The sequence below is a fragment of the Pituophis catenifer genome, unplaced genomic scaffold, assembly GCF_029215685.1.
Source record: "Pituophis catenifer annectens isolate HBS135680 unplaced genomic scaffold, rPitCat1.0.hap2 SCAF_3, whole genome shotgun sequence".
NCBI lineage: Eukaryota > Metazoa > Chordata > Lepidosauria > Squamata > Colubridae > Pituophis > Pituophis catenifer.
In genome coordinates, this window is record NW_027256883.1 from 62,685,767 (window position 1) to 62,707,044 (window position 21,278).

The 21,278-nt window shown below is 36.5% G+C and overlaps 1 protein-coding gene across 1 annotated transcript; it reads left to right on the forward strand.

Moving 5' to 3' along the window:
* The first annotated feature begins 1,388 nt into the window (after window positions 1-1,388).
* On the forward strand, window positions 1,389-20,987 carry SALL3 (spalt like transcription factor 3). The gene is made up of 4 exons (XM_070942436.1): window positions 1,389-1,467; window positions 15,096-18,035; window positions 18,252-18,592; window positions 20,521-20,987. The coding sequence occupies exons 1-4, from the start codon at window positions 1,389-1,391 to the stop codon at window positions 20,950-20,952; spliced, it is 3,792 nt and encodes a 1,263-aa protein (XP_070798537.1). The 3' UTR covers window positions 20,953-20,987.
* The last annotated feature ends 291 nt before the right edge of the window (window positions 20,988-21,278 follow it).

Sequence of the window (21,278 nt, forward strand, 5' to 3'; positions counted from 1 at the left end):
AGCGAGATCTTTGGCACGGGAGGCGCAGCAACTCAACACGAGCAGGACAAGAACAAGTCTGGAGGAGTGGCACCTAAAGGAGGGGGGGGGCGCGGAGTAACCTTGCCACCTGTCTCGGGGCGAGAGGGGTGGACCGGAGAGAGAGAAAAAAAACTTCCGACCTCCGGACAACAGGAAGTGACCAGCTGCAGCTACAGCGACAAGAACCAGGCGGCTCTGGACGAGAGAGGCTGTTAAAGCACAAAGAAGGGAGGACGAACGCAAGAAGCGAAAGGCAGAGAAGTGCTCAAAGTCCCCGAGTTTGGCTGTTTACTTTTTTTTTCCCCTCCTCTTCCTCCCCCACAAGAGAAACAGAAGCCGCTTCCGGGCCAGGCTTGAAGGAATAAACTACGGGAGAATAGGACGCGAAGATTTAGGCAGCGAAAGCAAAAGAGATAAGGAGGGAAAATATATTGCTTTTTTTTTAAGTCTCCCATCAAGGACATTTAGAGGCGCCGCAGAGAAACTTAAGCGGGATGAAGAATAACTTCTGGGTAAAGAGGAACCTGGAAAAAAGACAAAGAGTGATGTAATTTCAAAAAAGAGACAGAGAAAGAAAGAGAGAGAGAGAGAAAAAAAACAACAGCGAGGAAAACAAGGGAAGCAGAGCTACCCAAAAGCAAACCGCCGAGATCCTGCCCTTCTCCCAGCAGTGAAGCTTGTGCACCTATGTTGTGTAAAGTCAATTGCACCCGCAGAGAGTGGTCCCCCAGGACTGTGTGCGTGTGTTTTGCTGCCGCCTGTGTCCCCTCGGTTACTGCCGCCGTCGCAGTCGGTGCCTCTCGCAGGAGGCGCTGCCGGTGCCGGGCAGACGCAGCATTTGGCCGAGCGAAGCGTCTAATTGCCGAACGCCCTCCCGCATTTACATATGCAGCCCGAGTCCACTGGAGCCGGGCCAATCCGCGCTTGCCCCCAGCATCATTAATCGCCATGCATTATTCACAATCATAATTACTGAGCCCCATGCGCGAGCCGCGCAGCCGCCCTATCTTTGCAAGCGCGCTCAGCACACAGCCCCGCGCAACACCCCGCCCGGCTGATCCGCCGTCGCCGCTTGGCTCGCTGGCGAATTTTATTTATTCCGTTTTCTCTTTGCACGCACCACAAGCCACCCCCCCCCCCCACGCCCAACCACCACCACCCCGCGCTAATTTGTTGCCGGTGAAATAAGAAGGGGGGGCGGTGGCGGCGGTCCGACGCCACCAATACACTTTTTCCTCGCCACCAAGTCTTTTTTTTTTCCCACCTACCTACCCACCCCACCCCACCCACCCCTCTCCCCGCAGCGCTCCACCTCTCGCCGATGTCTCTGCAAAAAGCAGGCACAAGAAGCCACCTCAGCTAGCAGTATGTCTCGACGAAAGCAAGCTAAACCCCAACATCTCAAATCCGACGAGGAGCTACAAGCTGAGGTGCTTCCCGAACAAGGTAAGGCAGGCAAAGCAGGCAAAGCAAGCAAGCGGGATTGGGCGGCCGGAGTCGGGTGCCTACGTGCGCCTGTGTCTGTGAGTGAGTGTGTGTGTGTGCTTATGTGCGCGCGCGGTGGGTGTTTTCTAAGCCCGGGGATCTGGTGGATTTTACTGTCTTCGGAGGGAGCTTGAGCCAGCCCCAGAGAAGGCCACCTCGGGGGAAAAAAAGAGGTAGGAGAAACTCGGGTGGGAGTTTAAAGTTTAAAGCCGAAGTTTTTCGCCTCCCGTCCCCTTCCTTTTGGAGGAAGTGTTCGCTTCCACATCGAAGTCCCTCGCTGGCAAACTCGGCGTGCAGCGGAGGGCTTGAATTATGGCTGGACATCGGGGTGGGGTGGGGTGGAAAGAGAGAGAGAAGAGTTAGACCGTCCCCCACTCTCGGGAGTTGGAGGGTGGGAGTGAAGGACGCACTTAGAAATTCGCGCTCCCCCCCCCCACCGGCCACCTCCGCCCCGAGCGCGCGCGCCGCTGTTTCTCCCCGCCGCTCTTAGCCGAGCCTGGATTTGCCGCCTTTTCATTTCTTTCTCTTTTTTTTTATCTGCGTTTCTTTCCTAGCGTTTGACTTTTCGACCGAAACAGCCTGCCTTTCTCTTTCTTTCTTTCTTTCTTTCTTTCTTTCTTTCTTTCTTTCTTTCTTTCTTTCTTTCTTTCTTTCTTTCTTTCTTTCTTTCTTTCTTTCTTTCTTTCTTTCTTTCTTTCTTTTTTTTCTTTTTTATCCCTTCCTTTCAGCCGTTCGTTCGTCCCCGTTCCACAAGCGGCTTGTCGTCTTCTTCCCCCCCCCCACTTCACGGCAGAAAAGTTGCCAAGAGAGTTGAGGACGGGGGTGGGTCGGTGTTCGTGGGGAGGGGGGGAGAGGAGACACCAAGCGGTGAAAAACCTTTCTGGATCTTTATGGTGGTGTCAGACCTCCCTTCCTTTCCCCTCCCCTCCCCCGAAAAAAACAACAACCCCAAACCACCCCGGAAGCGGCCCTGCTGGAGGCGGCGGCGGCTTCCCTGGCCCTGGATAACGAATAAGCCCAGGCGAGGCGCTCCCGCCTTCGGCCTGCTGCGCGTCTGAGGGAGAGAAATATATATATCTTTCGCGGTTCATTTCGGCTTTTACTCTGAAGTAAACCCCCGCCGGCGGGCTCGGCTGCTTGGCCGGCTCGATTCCGGATTAGAGTTTTAAGTGTAATTCCTAAAGTAACCGAGGGGGAAGGGCTCGGGGGGGGGTTTCCTCAGTGTCCCCCCCCCACACACACACACAGAGCAAAGATTGCGCAGGATTAGTTCTCTGAAGCAAGGTTTCTCTTTGGTCCGCCGAATTTTGGGACGTAGGCCTGGCTTTGGGGTGGGGGGGGTGGGGGGGCTGCTTCCAAAGGCCAGGGAGTGTCCCATAAATAAGTGGAGGTGGGTCAGATGTTCAAAGGCAAAAAAAGAGGTCTCTAAGTGTTAGGGAGGGAATAGGGGGTGACGCCTGGGAATAATTGTCAGTGCCTGGGGTGGATAAATTGTCTGCCCTGGGGCAGAGCTTAACTTGCCTCACGCCTGCTTTCATTTGCCACAATTTCCATGAAGATGTTCTTGGGTTTTTTTAGGATTTGAGGCGGATTATAAAATGGGATATTTGTTCCGTGCTTATTGAAAAGATTTTTTTTTTTTAAAAAAAGAATTTATTTGGGCCCCTTGAGGCCAAGAGAGCCTCCAGGCGTGCTCAGGGTGCTTATAAAACAAGTTGTGTCTGGTTTCAAAATGATTTAGCTGCAGTTGGTTAAAGGGTTTTTGAGCTGTCTTTAGAAGTCAATTTGGAATAATTCTAAGCTCCAGAATCTGCATATGACATTAAAATTTACCATTCCGGGTTGTTTTTTTCCCCTGTAGCTCAGATTGCATTTTTTTCCCAATTATGAAGGCAGAATGAAGTATTTCATTCTTCCTGTGGTTATCACTTAAAATTTCCATGCTGATCAGGATAGTGATAAAGAGGCAATCATTGGGAGAATAATTCTGTTGCTCCTAAACGGCACATTCTAGCTTGATTGCTTTCGTTTTTAAAAAGAATCTCCAAGGAAAATTACACATTTAAATGCTTCAGGAAAAAAAAATACTCACACACTTCATTGGGCAAGAGGGGCTTGTGGAGGGAGAGAACTAAGCCACAAAAGATTTTTGGCTACTTTAAATCATCACTGCAACCTTGCAGTTTAGTGCAACATGAACTGACTTCCCAAGGTAAATGCATTTGCTACATTGGCAATTATTCAGAACTTGTAATTTCCTCCATCTTTTTTTTTTAAAAAAATAAGAAAGTTCTTGGAAAGAAGGGAAAGTCTGACCACTGCTGATTTGAACAGCTTCTTGGATAATGGTAATAATAAAAGGAAGTGAAACAAGTTTCTTGACCGATAGTTGCAATTAAAACAAAATATTCCTTATTTTTTTTAAAAAAATTAAAGCCTTCCGGATACTTTAGTAAAAACAGGATATTTATCTTTAGTAAAAGAAAAATGATAGGAAAAATAATCTATCAGGGTGGATTGATAGATTGCTTGGTTTAAGAATGTAAACAATACTCTGAATACTTTAAAAGTTAACAAGGAAAAACCTCAGTGCCTCATTATGGCACTTCTGGTGAGTTAATAAATTGAAGAAAATTGTTCAACTAGGAGGGTTTTTTTGTTTTGCTTAGTGAGTCTTATCTATGTAGCCATGTCACCCAAGATTAGAACAGGAGATATGCTAAAAAGAAACGCTTGCATATGGTGTGTAGATTAAGAACAAAGAATCTTTTTGTCATGGAAATGGATTTTCTCTCTCTTTTTTCCCCTTTTTGGGGGGTTTTGTTTTGTTTACTTCATCACATAGAATTTCTCACACTTGGTTTGTTTTGTATCGCCCTCAATGACTACATGATCAAATGAATGGATTTATTTCTGGCGAATAAGAAAGACAGTCTTCCCATCAAAAGGACTACATTGCATCCCAGTGAGGAATTTTAAAGCGTTATTATTGTGGTCACTGAATAGCTCAAAATCGGCTTTACCAGCAACCTTAAAAATGCAACAATGTAAATACTTCACTATTTTAGAGAATTGTGATCAAAATGTGTTATTCTCTTGGTTAATAAATGCATGTCAGTATATAGAACATAATATATCTTGATAATTAGTTACATGCAGAGTTCTGCAATTTCAGAGCTCTGATTTACCAAAATCACATCAGGAGCTAAATTGGTTAAGTGTTCAACATTTTTATCTGACTTAGTACAAATATTTTGCCTGCAAAAAAGATTTAACTAGTTGTGTATATTCTAGAATAAGATGATGTTGTAATTCAGACACATCAGGCCTTTTCATTTCACTTTACAATTGTAAGCAATGCCACTGTTTCTGATTCTTAGTTCAGCAACAGGCCAAAAACAACACTTTTAAGCACATAAAACAGGCAAAAAAGTGCAGATAATATTTTTCAAAGATACTCAATATACTACCCTTAGTTCTCTTCAGTTTTTTAATTCCTGACTCTCTAAAATAATTCCTCAAGCTATTGTGATAACTAATAAACTTACACATTTTATTATACATGAGAATACACACTTAGTGCTGCATTTTAGGGATATAATTCATTAAGAAAAGCTGTTAAAAGTAGGTGTACTTTTTTTCTTTACAGAAAGGATTTACACAGTAGCAGAAAGAAACATGACAGTTTGACAGACTGAAAGATAAATATAAGGCTATATTTAAAATTATATGAAGACCAGTAAATTTAGGTAGCAGTCTTAAAATAGATGTTTTAGAAGCAAATTAATAATTTGGACCTATAGAGAAATGGGACTTTTTCTCCCATAAAGCAGAACATTCCCAGAGATTCCAAAACTAGTCAGAATAACATAAACTACTGAAATGTTTGTTGTTGGAGAGAGAGCTCATGCTTTTGGTAATTTGGAAAATGAATGCTTACATGCAGTGATTAATTAGAATCTGCATAGTAGTTGATGCTGACAAGTCTAGGAACAAAAGGTATTTATGCACAAAACATTTAAAAGGATGCCATATTGAAAGAAATGGTCATTATAAAGAGTGACAAAATATCTGAAGGAATTGTTATAAATCTCAAGATAGTTAATTTGCTATTCTATATGCTAAATGAATTAATCTTGAGTATCAGAAGAATTTACATCTCCATTTTAACATTTCTCTAAATCAACAGATTACTAGTGCTATAGAACAGCCTTGTTTTGTTACAACAATTGGAAACACTGCATTCACTTAGGAACCAGATGCATTCACCAATTTCTGGGGGGAGGGGTACCACACAGCACTTTCAAGTGGATAATAATTGAATAGAAATTAGCTATAAAATTGCTAAAAGGGATTTCTAGAATGCAATTTGTACAGATTAAAGTAACATGGTTTTTTGTTTGGTTTCAGTTTAAAGTGGGCCAGCTCTTAGAATAATGATAGGTGGTTTTCAAATAATTGTAAAATGCATTTATATTGTATTAAGGATTTTTGTGACATACTAAATTTATTTTAAAAACCTGTTCACCAGAATTCTTATATTTAAACTATACATCTTTCCAAAATCCAGTTGCAACATTTTTTTTATTCCAGTTCATCATTCAGTTATTTTGTTGATTTATTCCTTTGAATGTATTCTTTAAAAAAATATTCCTGTTTACTCTGAAGTAAGCTCATTTAAATTCAATAGGCTTATTCCAGGAAATATAAGATAGTAGGATTAATGTTCATAAAATTCATATAGATAAATAGAATATGTTGCTTTCTATTATACTTAATACTCTTAAGAACATTAGAGATGATATGAAACATTTAATTAAACATTAAATTTTGTGATTTTTAGCAAATTGCCTTTTAAAATAATAAAAGGTCCTTGTATTTTCCAATTTTAAAACAGTTCTTTAAGATATTAGATTTATTATTATTGTGAGGGAGGAAAATTACCCTATATTATTGTCCACAGCTGTACAGTAAATATTCGCATTATATTTTATATAGTATTCAAACTAAAGGATGGTTTAATAACATGTTAATTAAAATTTGCTTATTTTAGTATACAAATGCAAAAACAAGTATACTTTTTGTGTGTCATTACTGATGGGAGGAGAAGTATATATGTGCTCCCATAAATAAAAATACTACAAACATTAATTATCTATGATTAATATCACCTGAACATTCATGTTCTTAAACATAAATATCGATTACTTCTAAAAATATTTCAATATTGAAATATAATTTTAAAATAAAAAACAGTGCAAATAAATTTGTTATTTTGGGTGAACCATTGAGAAAGCAAAAGCTTTCAATTTTTTTGCATGATTTATTGACTGAGTACCAACCTAACAACTACCTAAAGAATATTCACTGATAAGAACAAGATGTATTAAATTTTGCAAATAATGAAATAGACTGCTGTGATTGATATAAATAAATAGTTTCTTACATAGTTTAAAGAAATCAAAAAATTAAACTGAAATGATACATTTTGTATTCAAAATGGCTTTAAGCTTTAGAAATACAATCAAAATATTTAGGACAGATAAAAGGAACTTTTTTCACAATAAATAGCAATATGTAGATCCAAAGTTATATTCACAATATTGCAATTTATATCATGGAGCTATGTTTCTCTACAGATAAAAAGTATTCATTTCATTTTACAGCGTTATTCTAGAAAATGGTTTCATATAGATCTATTTATATGTGAAAAATGAAAAAGTAATACATTCTTATATCAATTTGAGAACAATCCCTTTGAAATCTATTGATCTTTATTCAGAGTATAGTCAGGATTGTTATCGAATTCATGACAAATCATGCATTATTTAACTTATGAAATGTAAATACTTTTGAGAGCATTTCTATTGTTAATTGCATACAGAAAACAGCAACAATCATGCAGAAGGCAATCCTTTAAAAAGTTTTCATTATTACTCGAGAAAATAAGAACATCAATAGAATCTTAAAGCCCATTTTTATGACAACAGACTGCCTATATATTTTAAAAAGTAATGCATGCATGTTATTTTTAGTGTTTGAGACCAAATTGTTTCTGTTTCCTGTGTCTAAGTGTTGAGTGTAGGAAGAGTTTTTTGTTTGTTTTCAGTGAAAAGGTAGGATTACTGGAGTGCCAACAAGCTCCCAATGAACTTTCCCTGAGGGTGGATAGTTAGAAGTGCTTTGACAAGGTTTGCTGATTTAACCTTTGCTTGTTTTGCCCTGCCAGGGGTGGCCACTAGTTGTCAAGCTCATAATACAATTAGTACATCTGTGCAGTTGACCTTGGCAGCATGGCTTACCACTTGTTGTCTTACGTGTTAACATCAAATCTGAGTGTCAACTAGAGATGCTTATGAGTTTTTATATATGATTTTGTACAGCTTATCAAATACCTATGTAGTTCAACTCCTAAACTGGCAGTACTAAGAAAAGAGTTGTAGTTTTACACAGTATTTCATTGCTTAATTAATCCTATATAGTGTCAATTACTTTGGTTAGGAAAATAACAGTGATTGTTCTTTCTCTAAGCTAATATTCATTATTTAGGTGCATCAATATTTCATTGCATATGCTTTATTAGTTGTATCAATTTATTTATGCAGAATATTACAAGAAGTTTTATAATGCTCCTTGGCTAGATTTTCAATCTTGATCATTTACCACATACATATGCAAACAGGTTTCCTGCTTTCAATGAGTCAGTGCTCCATAGAAAATTTCATAGTATCAAACCTGGATATATCTTCTAGTGTTCCACCTGTTGGTTTATGTCTTTGAAAATGGAAGGTTATACAAAAATGGATCAGTCTCATATGTTATTTAGATTCCTGTTAGGCCTTGATTCCTGTTTCACCTTAAATTAATGAAATAGTCAACATTTAATACTACATTAACTCCAAATAAAATCTTATATCACTGTAGTCTAAATATTGAACACCAGCTAGTTTACACGGAACTTTGGCACACAACCAAATATTTGAGATTTCAGTCAAACAGATACAGTAATTACATTTTAATATGTTATGCGCTGATAAATGTTTTATCAGCAGACAAAAATGTTGATCTGTTCTTAATCTGAATTCACAAAGCTTTAGCAGTTGGTTAAATGTTGCATATGCTCTCTGCAGAAGGCACATGATGACTATGCCACAGGTGGCTGTTAACTTAAATTGTGAAATTTAGGCCACTAAATAGATCGAAAGAAATATATCAGGGCAATGCAATTTTTGCATAGCAAGAGTGCCCTCCACTGTTCAGATTTATATTGTCGGCTTATGAGGCCTGTAGAAAAAGGATAGAAATTTTGCTATTGCACTTGAAATTTCTTCTACATTGTTAAACACAGTAGGGGTCTCTATTTGTCTCCTCCTGTTTCACAGCTTGGGCTCTGTGTGTGATAATTCATCTTTCTTTATGGGATTCAAAGCTATCATAAAAAAAATTAAAAGAATTCAGAGAAAAAGGAGGTGGGGGAGAATGAAATCAAAATGTAATGTTTTCAGTCTATATATATATATATATATATATATATATATATATATATATATATATATATATATATATATATATATATATATATGAATTGTTTGAAAGAACTGTATGCTAAAAGTTAAACTATTTGTAACACTAGTTCTTAATGAGGAAAATTTTATTTGATAACATTAAGGAAACATTGTCATTGTACAAACTAAATATGTTAAAATCTGTTGAGATTTATTTTAGTAGTTATTAGTAATCTAAAATCTAATTGAATTATTTGCCAATACCCATATTAAAAGGGAGTTATGCAAGATCTTTCCACACTGTTTGTGTCAGTGTAGATATAAAGGCATTTACAGTTGCATTTTTTCATTGCACATGTTCCTCAAATTGGCTAATTGGGCCATTAGAGGAAAATGAATATATTTATAGATCAGTGTTGGGATTTTCTGTCCTGACATGCTGAATGAATGTATTTATTCATAGCCATTTAGTGTAGAATAAGTGTAAAGTGTAATTTTATAACTGTTATTGTTGTGGTTGGTAGCAAAATGCAGCCAATTTACTCTTGCCAGGTGAGCAAGACTGTAATCCTAGGCAAACCTATTTGAAAAGAAGGCCCATTGAATGTATTATAGCTATATTCTGCATAGATACATCTTATTACTATATCTTATTATTTTGTTAAACTGTGCCTATCTTGCATGTGCCTTTTCAATGATGCAATCATTTAAAGGAATGTAAAGAAACAGTTTCCGTGGAAAAAAATGTAATGGCCTAAGTAAATAATTTAAAAGGTTCTCATTTTAAAAAGTAACAATGATACAATGAAATAGAGAAAGTGCTTACTGAAACTAGAATAGTTTTTAAAATCCTTTCTGTTTGAAAGCTGTTTTGCACAGTTAAGAGTTGTTTAGGGGGGCATCCTTGCAACTCTTTTAAGATTTTTTTGTTCATCCACTTATCTTAGAAAATGTTTCAGTAATAGTTAAATGATAGAGTTTAGTTACATGACCACTGGGCCTTCTCTCTAATGGATAACCTGTACTACTTACAGTGGAAAGGAATAAATGTCCTAATATTGTTCTCATAAAATAAATATTGGGACAGAATGTATTATAACACTGCATAATACATTAACTGGCACTGTTGCAAACTGAAAATTTTTAATGCTGCTAACCAAAGATATTCCCATTTCCATTTCTTTCTGTCTTTTTCCTCTCTTTGTAGAGAGGGACATGTTTCATGCAGGAATATAATAAGGATAAACCGTAAAGACAATTCAGTAATTACCCTTAACAATATTTTTCCACTAATGCAGTTGGAATTACTAAGGTGTCAGTTTTCACTCTTCTTTACATACAGTAAATTTCACAGTTCAGATGTCCTTAATGATTATTGGCTTCTGCCCAAATATTTTGATTAAATTATTTCAGAACATCAGACTATATATGACATTAATAAAGATCCAAAACAAGTGATATCATGAAAAAGCCATGAGTAACTTGATGATCTAAAGAAGAAAACTTAAGATATTTTATATTGTTATTACCTTATTTTTCCACTTAGATTAAAGTTTGACTTGGCCTCAAAGCTGAAGCAGATTCCATAGTTTCTGTGGAATATAATTCCAATACTTGATTTATAATTGCAGTAACTTTCTCATAATTTATAATTCCTTTCCACATTCAGTGTTATAACAAACATACAGTTTTCAAATATATTTATTTAATGAAAATATATGTCATTAGTCATTCTTAATACGATCAGACTTTAAAGCCCTTCATTAAAAGATATATTGTCTTTTTTAAATGTTCTATTTTAGTCAAAAGAGGGAACTCTATACAATTCCCAATTTGTAGTAATGTTTATTTAAATAATAATAAACCAAATAACTAAAAAGCTCATTTAATGCATATTTTTTCATTCTTAAATTAATTTATCCTTTTTATACAAAATAACAGCACATGAAAATATTTTTACACACTTCTGAGGATGTGTGCAGGTATGAATACATTTGCATATTAAATCTTGAATAAGGAGTGTGTTGTATACGAATCTTGAGGACAACTCCAAGTTTCTGCATTTCAAAAGGATTGAACCGTAGTTATTAATAGGTTATCATGAAACATTAGATGTATTTTCAATATTAAGTTATTTTGTTGGTAGATGAATTTTTTAAAAAATCCTGTTCCTAGCTAAAATATGTCTGTTCTTAATAGACTAAAAGAGGTGTTAGTTTTTAAGAGGCAGTTTAATTTTCATATCAATGCACTGAAATCTAAAATGCAAGTGCAAGTTTCAGGGGAAAAAATCTTCAATATCATAAAATGTAATTTGATTGTCTCCATTATTTTTATATGCCCATGATAAACTTGAGACCAAGCTGTCTGGGAGAAGCAGTTATAAAGTTCTATATTTAACATAGGGATTTTAATTCATTTTAAAATAATTCATTTTAAAACTCCAGTACATACTATCTTCTAACAGTGATGCCCTAATATTTCTTTATAAAATGTTGGTAAGCACATACACATATCCCATTTTATCCTTAGAGCATTACTGAAAAAAGTCATTTCCTACTGAATATCATAATTGAATAAGATTTAAACTGAAATTTCCTTTAACAGATCTAGTTTTCTATATCATTTTGACTCTCCTATATTGTCCTTTGGGACTTCAATCTTAAATATGCTTACTAGTGCTAACATATATGTTTTAAATTGTGTGGTCAACATGAACTGAAATGATGTTCAATATAAAAATCATGTAAAACCTGTATGTACATGAAGATTCTTTCCAAATCACCTAATATACTCTTTACTTTTGCATTTAAAATTAGTACAAAACCTCATGCTTGGTTTATGCTTATAGTTTTTAACCCAACTATAATTTGAACTCCCAAATGTACCAGCAGACCATGTTTAGAAAGCCTTGTTTGCTGTAACATTGTCATAGATGCCTAACACTTGAGTATCCATACCAGTCTTTCTGAAGAAGACTAGTATCCTTTATATATGGAAAAGTAGGCCATAACTGTGGCTTGTCAGTCAGATATTAGCAGAAAGAACACATGAAATAATACTTAATTTCTTATTTTTTCAATAAAAAAGATGCCAGGCCACAACAGCTTTTTTAGAATAAGCTACTTCAAGAACACAGATTTAAATTGTTGCCATAATAACTCTCACACAGGTAAATTAATTAGGATAGACTGAAGTACACAATAGTTAAAGCGGTAGTTCTCTTATATTCTGATTATTGAACATAAAAGGAGACGTGCTTGTGAAACAGAAAGATGCACTCAAATAATTACAAACATTACATCACATAAATAAGTGAAGATGTTTTGAATTGCAAAGTGATACACTCCCGACCACGTGAATTTGTCTTTAACTTTTGGTTTTTAATTTCCTTTTAAAAAACCTTGCTTTTGTAAAGTTTGAATTAAAAACTTGCAGTAGCATGCAATAGAAGGTTTGCAAAAACATTTTGCTCTAAATTCTGATAGGTAGTACTATTTTGATGAACACTCTGTTAGAATGACTGGAAACTTAATTTTTTCATATATGTTAATTAGATTACAGCTATGAGCAAGCATCAAATTTGTAGATGGAACCAGTTCTTAAATTTTAAGGGATGAATATATAAGAAATATTGTTCTTATTATTTTGTATATTCTATACTTCAATGACACTTAATTTTAACATGAAGCTTCATTGATGTAGATTAATATTTAAAATAATTTCCTATTCATTTTAGAGACTCACAAATATGAATTAACAAAACAAAAATAAAATCACAAATACAAATTAAGCTTTTATCTTCTGCTGTTGTGTTTTTAAAGAATGCTGACTCTTCATTGGAAAGCTGGTATGATTAAAATCATGTGATCTTACCTGAAATTAAATATGCAAAAAATATTTCCTAAGGCTGTAAGATTAAATCTTTAGGTGATCTCTTTGGAGCTAGGCTTTTTCCACTAGTAAAATGCAGTTTAGGTTGTACTTTCTATTTTATGAAATTAAGTTAGCTTGGGATATTATTACAATAGGAAAATTAAAAAAATTAAAAATGAAATTTATCTGTAATATTCAGTACTGAACATTTGGCAATATATAAAGATTCATATAATAAATACAATGATTAAAATTAATAGCAAGTTTTCTATAAACTGCATGGCAAAATGTTTTGGAGATGTCCTCTGAGATTATTTTTCAGTTGCACAAAAGACAGTTCAAACTCCAGGTACAATAAAATTACAATTAAACCCTTAATTTTCTTCTCTTCCTATATTTTCATGTAAATCATTTGTAGTTTTGCTTCCAGTGAACACAACCAAATTCCAAATATGTATTAAATGTTTTGCTAAGGTGTAACTTTTAGCCGATCTGAGTTCTAATATCAAAATATAATTCAGATGGAAAGCTGAGCCACTTACTGCTTTGAACTCTCTATTTATTGTTGCTTGGGTTTTTTTTAGTGATGTTAAAAAAAAATTAAACTGCAAAAGAGAAAAGAAAACAACTTGAAATACCAAGTTTAAAGTGTTTATCTGTCATGCAAATATTTTATATTCTAAGAGGAATATTTAAAATGAGCAGGATTTTTCTTGAATATTCTTCCTAAATGTAAAAAGGAAATTAATTAATTGTTCCTTTAATGTGAAAGAAACTGACATGTTTGCACAAACTGAAGTGGATTTTCTCATACTTCTATGTGTAAAGTACAAAATGGTTTATATCTATTATCTTGCTCTGTGGAACTGATTTGCATCTGTCATTTTATCTGTAAACTAACAAAAAACAGTTATGCTTCAGTAATGACCAGAGCATCAAATGGAATCTGTATAATTATGGCACACTGAAGCTGCACACAACTTTCAAAGCATACAGGTGCTTTTATATATTACAGTGCTCTTAAAGTGAAACCTTACAGTCTCATCAAATGTTGATTTTTAAAGTTTGTCTTCAGCTATTAATATGATCAGGTGTGAATTAGAATTCTGTTCATTAGATATGCTTGTTATTCAGCACAAGAGAGTAATGCGAGTCAGAGGAAGTAGCTGCCTACAACAGTAATTAAACATGTGTAACCAATTAGTGGGTTTTCCACTATGGCACAAGCATATAATTTGCAGAGTCTTTCTATGAGAATAGAAGAAAAAAGGTACTAAAAGTGTGTCTTGACTACAACATTCTCATGTTAAACATGTCAATGTAAATGAACTTTAAATATATAATTTCTAGTTTGTTAACAAACCACTGAACTCTATTGGCTAACAACAGTAACATGTAATTTTAGTACTTCTTGCCAAAAAGAAAAGATATTAATTTGATTTATATAACTGGAATGTACTATCACATTTTACATACTTTTAACAATTATGTAATATTTGCTTCATGGAATGTATAGGTAAAGTACAAAAACAAGAGAGGTGAAAATAGTTTAATTTTAAAAAAAGACTTTCCGTATATCAGATGTATACATATAGATCCTTTAAAATTAAATAAATAGTTGATTTAACAGGTTATGTGGAGTTATATTGTGCCTATGGTGTCTCTATGCAGTATAAAGATAATAAATCTAAGTAGCACAAAGACCCCACTTGAGTAACAGAAGCTCAGTTTGTCGTGTCAGGTGCTGATTTGAGTTTGAAAGGTTACAGATTAGTTTAGCAATGTTAAGTGAATTGGCAAAGGTATCTCTAATTTTGCTGGAAATGAGGAAGCTTGATGGCAAAGGGGAATCCTAATGAGTCCATCGAAAGCTTGCTTTGTACCCAACAGACAAGGTAGCTGTGAATTGTATGAAAATATTGGAAATCAATTGCTTCTATGGAATTTCATTAAGAAGCAGTATCCACAATTGATAGGGCCTCATAATTTGATGGATTGCACTAAGAAAATGATTAGCTAGGTAGAAAGAGTCATAGAATACACACACTGAGGGACCTCAGAAATGTTGAAGTGGTGTAATTTGTACAAAATAAAAAAAATATTGATTCTTACTCATGTGCAAAATTCTAAAATGCAGGGAGGGCTCTTTTGCAAGTCATTGGCTGATACAATCTTCTGATTTCCCCCCCCCCCACTGCCTCCCCACAGTGCCAGGAGAAGGAGCAGATGATGGTGATAGTGGGAATGAAAGCCGGAGTGGAAGCGAGGAAACAAACGTTTGTGAAAAATGTTGTGCAGAATTCTTCAAGTGGAGTGATTTCTTGGAACACAAGAAGAACTGCACTAAAAATCCACTGGTGCTCATTGTGAATGAAGATGAAGCCACCCCAGCTCCTGAAGAATTTGCAGAGCCTTCTCCTGCAAGCTCACCTAGCGATCAAGCAGATAGCGAGGCTTGTGAAGAAAGCGTTCAAGCTGAGAACAATGAGATCTCTGAGATAAAGAATACAGAAAAGGAAGAAGAACCCATGGAGGTAGAACCTTCTGTAGAAAAAAGCTACTCCAATCCAGGCACCTCTAATACAGCTACGCCACTACCTCAAATTAGCGAGCCACCTTCTTTGACAGGTTATAACATGCCAAACACTAATGTAACCTTAGAGACATTGTTGAGCACTAAAGTGGCAGTTGCACAATTCTCGCAGAGTACAAGGTGTGCAGCTAACGCAACCACAGCGAGTGGGGTTACAGCAATGGCCATCCCAATGATTCTCGAGCAGTTGATGGCATTGCAACAGCAGCAGATTCACCAGTTGCAGCTGATCGAACAGATCCGGAGTCAGGTGGCAATGATGAACCGACAGCCATTACGTCCCACTTTAAACACGACTCCTTCCCAAAGCACTCCTGTGCAAGCCACTAACCAGCTCCAGGGATTTGCAGCAAACTCTGCTCTTCAGTTAGCAGCAGTTGTTCCTTCTGCCGTAGTGGCTCAAGCCGCTGGCAACCCACCAACTGCCTTTGAGAGTACTCAGCACATATCAAGGCCCACGTCAGGTGCAAGCACTCCTAACATGTCAAGCAATGGTTCTTCTGTCCCAAATGAAACAAGCACACCATCTTCCTCTAATGCAATTACTTCTTCTTCATTAACACCGGTTTCTGTGTCAAATATTACTAGCAGCTCTTCACAGCCCCCAAACCCTTCAACTCCACCTTCAGTAGGACCTGGAAATCTCCTCGCCTCAACTTCCAGCCTGCCAAACCCACTTCTACCTCAGACTTCATCCAGTAGTGTAATTTTCCCCAACCCGCTGGTTAGCATCGCTGCAACAGCTAATGCATTGGATCCTCTCTCTGCTCTTATGAAGCATCGCAAAGGAAAGCCACCAAATGTATCCGTTTTTGAGCCTAAGACAAGTTCTGAGGATCCTTTTTTTAAACATAAATGTAGATTTTGTGCCAAGGTTTTTGGGAGTGATAGCGCTCTACAGATTCACCTGCGTTCGCACACAGGAGAAAGACCTTTTAAGTGTAACATTTGTGGCAATCGGTTTTCTACTAAAGGCAATCTGAAAGTTCATTTTCAGAGACATAAAGAAAAGTATCCACACATTCAGATGAATCCATATCCGGTTCCAGAGTACCTCGACAATGTTCCCACTTGTTCCGGAATTCCATACGGGATGTCATTGCCGCCCGAAAAACCAGTTACTACATGGCTGGATAGCAAGCCCGTTTTATCAACTGTCCCAACTTCAATTAGTCTGCAACTTCCCCCTACAATACAAGGGGTAAACAGTTATGGGGATTCCCCAAGTATTACTCCCATGAACAGATCACCCCAGAGGACATCCCCCGTGTCAAGTGAATGCACTTCTTTATCCCCAAGCCTAAACAATTCTGAGTCAGGCATTCCTTTGTCTGCAGAATCCCCACAACCAATTCATGGTAGTTCAACCATGACTAAAACTGAACCTGTCAATATTCCAGTAACAAATGCAAGGCTGGGAGATATTTCTATAAGTGGTCAGGTTTCTGTAGTACCCACCTCTACAGCTTCTAGTGCTGTTACTGAAAGCAGTATTTCTACAAGCCTCCCAAACACTGTGCTTCCAGCATTGTCTGACCAGTTCAAGGCTAAATTTCCATTTGGTGGTCTATTGGACTCTATGCAAACATCAGAAACCTCAAAACTGCAACAGCTAGTAGAAAACATTGATAAGAAGATGACAGATCCAAATCAGTGTGTCATTTGTCACCGTGTGCTCAGTTGTCAGAGTGCTCTCAAGATGCATTATAGAACTCATACAGGAGAAAGACCATTTAAATGCAAAATTTGTGGACGTGCATTTACTACAAAAGGCAATCTAAAAACACATTTTGGAGTTCATCGAGCGAAGCCACCACTTAGAGTACAGCATTCATGTCCCATTTGTCAGAAGAAATTTACAAATGCTGTTGTTCTTCAGCAGCATATTCGTATGCATATGGGTGGACAAATTCCAAACACACCATTACCAGATGGTTTCCAAGATGCTATGGACTCAGAGCTTTCTTTTGATGAAAAGAATGCAGAGACACTAAGCAACTATGATGATGATATCGATGAAAATTCCATGGAGGAGGACATTGAATTAAAAGATAATGTAAGAGATCCCTCCAAGCCACTTCTACCTTATTCTGGATCATGTCCATCTTCTCCCCCATCTGTAATTTCTAGCATTGCTGCTCTTGAGAATCAAATGAAAATGATTGATTCTGTCATGAACTGCCAACAGTTGACCAATTTAAAATCTTTAGAAAATGGGTCAGGGGAAAGTGACCACTTAAGCAATGATTCTTCATCAGCTGCTGGAGATCTGGAAAGTCAAAGTGCAGGGAGTCCTGCCATGTCAGAATCGTCTTCATCCATGCAAGCTCTCTCTCCTGAAAATAGCAACTGTGAAAGTTTTAGATCTAAGTCACCAGGTTTTGGTAACCATGAGGAACCACAAGAAATACAATTAAAGACAGAAAAATCTGACAGTCCCCCACCACCTACTATTGAAAATGGAGGCGCATTGGATCTGACAGCCACCAACCCCGGGAGACCAATCATCAAAGAAGAAGGTCCTTTTAGCCTGCTGTTCCTGAACAGAGAACGCGGTAAGTTTAAAAGTACCATTTGTAATATCTGTGGCAAGCCTTTTGCTTGTAAGAGTGCATTGGAAATTCACTACCGCAGCCATACTAAAGAGCGTCCATTTGTATGTACAGTCTGCAATCGTGGGTGTTCCACTATGGGTAATTTAAAACAGCACTTACTGACACACAAATTAAAAGAGCTGCCTTCTCAGTTATTTGAACCCAACTTTACTCTAGGTCCCAGCCAAAGTACTCCTAGCCTGGTCACCAGCACTGCGCCTACTATGATCAAAATGGAAGTGAATGGTCACAGCAAGCCGATCTCATTGGGTGAGGTTCCATCGCTTCCAGCTGGAATCCAGGTTCCTGCTGCACCACAGACAGTGATGAGTCCTAGCATCACCCCTATGCTGGCACCCCCACCACGTCGAACTCCAAAACAACACAACTGTCAGTCATGTGGGAAGACCTTCTCTTCAGCAAGTGCACTACAGATACATGAACGCACCCATACTGGTGAAAAGCCATTTGGATGCACTATCTGTGGTAGAGCTTTTACCACAAAAGGGAATCTTAAGGTAAGAAGGTAAACTTCATATTAAAAGAAATCCTGTAAAAATACATAAAGGGCTCACATTGAACCTGATTGTTCAGCAGATGCTGGCTCCTCCTCTTCATCTTCCTTGCGTCCAAATCGGAGCAGGAGAAATGGATTGAATTTGGATGTTAGGCTAAAGTATTGTTTTGAATATAAATGATTTTTTGCAACTAGAGTTTCACTTGTTTTTTCCTATCCTCCTTGTTAATAACTGCAGTTTAGTATTTAGATTAATTCTAAACTACAGTTTAGTATTACGTGGTATTTAATCTTATTTGTGAATAATGGGAACAAGTCAATTTCATAAAGTTAATCTGAAGATCAATCCAGTTTGTCAGGTTCAAATGACAATTCAGGTGGAGGCTAATCAACGAGGGATGTGAACTCTTCTAAACCTCTTGAACCCACATTGGAAGGTGGAGGGAGAGAAGAGATTTGCAAGATTGTGGTTCATTCTCATTCGTCATCAAGCTAAAGTATGATTTGGCCTCATATCCAAACCCCACCATTCTAAATCAATGTAAAATCAAATACTCTCTCTCTATATATATATATCATCACACATCAAAAAATAATTTTTTACTTATTCATTTATCATATTTATATAGCTGCCCATCTTAAAATCAAGTGAAAATTCTGTTTTCATGGACAAGGTATTCTATTTTTAAAGAGTGTTTCTTCCTCCTTTATTAAAAATAATGGTTTTTGAACTATTGGAATTATTGTTTTAATATTCAAAAATGTTTATAATTAAAAGAATCCCAAAAACGATTCAATTCATGAAATAATTTTATGTCCACATTTATGAACCAATTTTCATCCCATTTTCCTGCAAGTTTCAGATTGCAGCTTCTTTCATCATTGTGTCTTAGAGAAGCAGGACTTTCAGTAGTATTTTCCAGATACTAAGGTTACATAGTGGGATGTAGTCCTTCAGAATCGACAAATGCTCAGTGAGAAGGCTTTCTTGATATTTACAGTGGTGTTTTAACAAAGGGTAATACAATTTTTTATACTAAAGAAATGTGAAAAGTAGACCTATAACATTTTATATCTCCACATAATCTAGGTAATTATAAGATTATGGGCAATCAAGGAAGACCCCTTTAACTGATGTTAGCCCAAATCTAATATATAATTATATAAAATGTATTTATAAGTAGTGCAAAATAAATGAGTTGTTGTAAGAAATATATTTGAATGTTTCTTAAGATATTTAGTCCCTGGCAATTTTAGATGAATCAAACCTAACAGTTTGGGTAGAAAAGGTCTATTAATGTAAACAGAAGATACCTAGACTTGTTAGAGCAGTCTTCAGTACCTCTAAAAGATACTCTGAAGGGTTCTTGAACATCTGGAACTATTTTTAGGAGAAAATGAAAACTTGCATGCAAGCTGAATCAGAAAATTCCTTCTGCTTGACTGACAGGAGGTTTGTATTCAGACCATTACAAATAGAGAAAAAATAAAATAAATATTTATTTGGAGAATAAGAAAAAATAGATAATCTTTGCTTTATCCTTTTTTTAAATAATTATTTGCCATGGGTCTTGTGTCATTGGGCCGGGACATCTGTGCTTTACTGGAAACGTCATATAACAGAATTGCTCCCAAGTAAATATGAGTAAAATTCACGTATATTAGTTCTTAAAAAGTTAACGAGATTTACAAATTTAGGATATAAACTCCCTGAAATACAACATAAGCCTGATAATCTTGAATAATAATAATAATAATAATAATCTTGTGCATGAGAAAGTTAATGTTTAACATTACCTGACATTTTAAATTGTGAAATTAGAATGTCTTCTGTTGCCAGTTTAAAATGTATGCCTGGCATCTTTGTAAATTGTGTAAATCTTCTTGCTCGTTTGCCCATTTTTTCCCCTCTCTGTTCTTCCTCTAAAGGTTCACATGGGAACTCATATGTGGAATAATGCTCCTGCACGGCGTGGGCGTCGATTGTCCGTGGAAAATCCCATGGCTTTGTTAGGTGGGGATGCTTTGAAGTTTTCAGAAATGTTCCAGAAGGATTTAGCAGCTCGGGCAATGAATGTTGACCCAAATTTTTGGAACCAGTATGCTGCAGCTATTACTAATGGACTTGCTATGAAGAACAATGAAATTTCTGTCATACAGAACGGAGGCATTCCCCAGCTCCCAGTAAGTTTAGGCGGAAGTGCCATTCCGTCTTTAAGTAACGTTTCCAGTGGAATGGACAAAGCTCGTACTGGTAGTAGCCCTCCCATCATTGGTTTGGACAAAGCGAGTTCTGAAACGGGAGCCAATCGTCCATTCACAAGGTTTATTGAGGATAATAAAGAGATTGGCATAAATTAAAAGCATTCAGTACAAATAACTGTTGGACCACTGCTCAGATACAACATTTGTTCTTTCATGTACAGTTTGGGAAATTAAACTTTAGTTTTGTGGCCTAATTGCCTAGATAACTCTTATGATTTATCAATAGCAGAAATACAATAACTTTGTGTCTGCTGAAAAGTTGTCTCGCGAGATTGCATGGTACTACTTCAACAGTGAGCTGACCATTAGTGAGAACTTATGAACCTTTTTTTTAAATTTAAGCAAATGATAAATCATTGGATAATTCCATTAGGGACTGAAGGAGGCCAAATTGTTTCAAATTTTGTTTCAAAAAAAAGCAA